Source organism: Orycteropus afer, unplaced genomic scaffold (assembly GCF_000298275.1).
Source record: "Orycteropus afer afer isolate SDZICR_OR568_19922 unplaced genomic scaffold, OryAfe1.0 scaffold00017, whole genome shotgun sequence".
NCBI lineage: Eukaryota > Metazoa > Chordata > Mammalia > Tubulidentata > Orycteropodidae > Orycteropus > Orycteropus afer.
Window position 1 is genome coordinate 5,001,362 of NW_006921604.1, and position 2,040 is coordinate 5,003,401.

General features: G+C 38.3%; 1 protein-coding gene and 2 non-coding genes across 3 annotated transcripts in view; 1 reads left to right on the forward strand and 2 right to left on the reverse strand.

Annotated features, from left to right (window-relative positions):
* The window catches only part of NPHP1 (nephrocystin 1), a 147,590-nt gene that overhangs the window by 31,404 nt on the left and 114,146 nt on the right, over positions 1–2,040 (forward strand). The window contains exon 6 of the mRNA XM_007959516.1: positions 1,783–1,884. Coding sequence (XP_007957707.1) covers positions 1,783–1,884 — 102 coding nt within the window. The remainder of the gene's footprint in view (positions 1–1,782; positions 1,885–2,040) is intronic.
* On the reverse strand, positions 782–864 carry LOC122152155. Its single transcript, XR_006164418.1, has one exon.
* LOC122152158 lies at positions 959–1,104 on the reverse strand. The gene has a single exon (XR_006164421.1).

The following is a 2,040-nucleotide window of genomic DNA, read 5'->3' on the forward strand; positions in this document are numbered from 1 at the left end:
ACCTTCCTTCCGAGGAGTGGCTGGTGGGTTTGAACCGCCAGCCGTCTGGTTAGCAGGCAAGTGTCTTAGCCACTATGCTACCAGAGCTCCCCTTCTTCATCATATGTATGTATTTATTTAGGTAGGTATTTATTAAGGTAAGTTAGGACATTGTACCTAGCTGGAGACAGAAGGAAATGCTTCATGCTGCCATGTAGCAATTCTTGTTAACTCAGTAGGAAGGGGCTTGATGAGGAGCTGACTTTATCTATCTCTTCTTTTCCATCCATGCTTTTTTAGTTGTGCATAAGTTGCAGGTGGAATGGAAAATAAAGTTGAGGGTTTTAAAGAGATCTGAAGCAGTTTTCTGCTACAAAAATGAGCCAAAGAAATTTTAAAGAATGTATGAATCTTGGCCCTTATATTTATCGTATAAATATATTGATACAGTATTGATAATAAGTACACAAGAATATTGTACAGCTGGTTTTAGTATTTAGTTCCTAGAGTTTTAGTTTTTTTTTTTTTTTTTCAAATTCTCTTGAAATTGTCATTGATGTTAGACAATAATGTAAGTTTTAAGTGTTTCTTTTTGAATGTTCTCAGTGGTGGAAATTCTTCACAGATTTTTTTTTTCTAAATGGACTAGTGTTATTCACAATCACAGATTTTTTTTTTTCTAAATGGACTAGTGTTATTCACAATATATCTGGTGAATTAGGTGGGTAAATTATGCTAGGTAAATTTTTTGCTTCAAATATTTTTAGCTTCAAACTGTTTTTGCTTCAAAATAAGGCTAACTTTTTTTTTGTCCGTGCTCAGCACACACTTCATCATCTGGTTCCCAGAACTCAGACTGCGCAGTGGTCACATCATCACTGACCAGGGCTCAACAGTTATGTCGGCAGAGGCCTAAACCTCTCCCATCTCTAGCCTAACCTGCTGCCCGCATCCCGCGCTCCCTCCCACCATTTACTTGCACCCAGTCCCCTGGCCCCAAGTCTCCTGAAGTATTTTCATAATCCTCTTAGGGTTTGGGCAAAAGACACTGCCCACAATGGGGCCCGATCATACAAGGAAAATATCGCGGGATCATCTAGGGGTTGGGCCGGGGCTACGGAAGTAACCCAACCCTACTAGACTTTCTATACCCCACCTCCCAAGACAACCTCATCACCCTATACTGGGCACTGGGACCTGCTGCCTGCAAAGCTGCCTAATAAGGCTTAACTTTAATTTAATAGAATTAGTTTTGACTTATATATGCTTCTGAAAGACATTTTTACATAGATTATAAAAGTGTTTTGCACAATAAGTGAATTGTTGGAATAGTTTGGGTCCCTAAACTTGATTGTGAAAGATAGTTCTTATTTGGATAAATGGTTTGAGTAGTGTGTGTTAAAATAGCTAACTAACCAAAAGGAATCGTTCATTTATAGTCATACCTGGTTTAGAGGTAGTCTGGGGAGAAGCTTTTGATACAAATTGGAATAAATAATGCGTTAAGTGCAAGCCCTGGTGGCGTAGTGTCTAAGGCATGTGTCTGCTAACCAGAAGGCTGGCGGTTGAAACCTACCATCCACTCCTCAGAAGGAAGACTGGGCAATCTACTTCCATAGTGATACCGCCTTGGAAACCCAAGGAGGGGTTGCTATGAGTTGGATCGACTCAATAGCAGTGAGTTAGTTTTAATGGGTTAAGAAAAGATCCTATCTTTTCTCTAGCATATATTTTGAAGCATTAGTATGGTCATGATTGTTGAGTTTTATTTTTTTAATTTTTACCTTTGTTTTAAATTTTAAGAAAGGGGAAATTCTCCTTATAATTGAAAAGAAGCCTGATGGTTGGTGGATAGCTAAGGATGCCAAGGGAAATAAAGGTCTTGTTCCCAGAACCTACCTGGAGGTTAGTATTTGTTGTTTGTTCTTTTTTTTTTTGTTTCATTCATTGGAAACTTAACTACATTTTTTTTTTTAATTGTGATTTGGGTGAAGATTTACAGAGCAAATTCACTTTCCATACAGCAGTTCACATATACTTTGTCTCATGTCATTGACCACA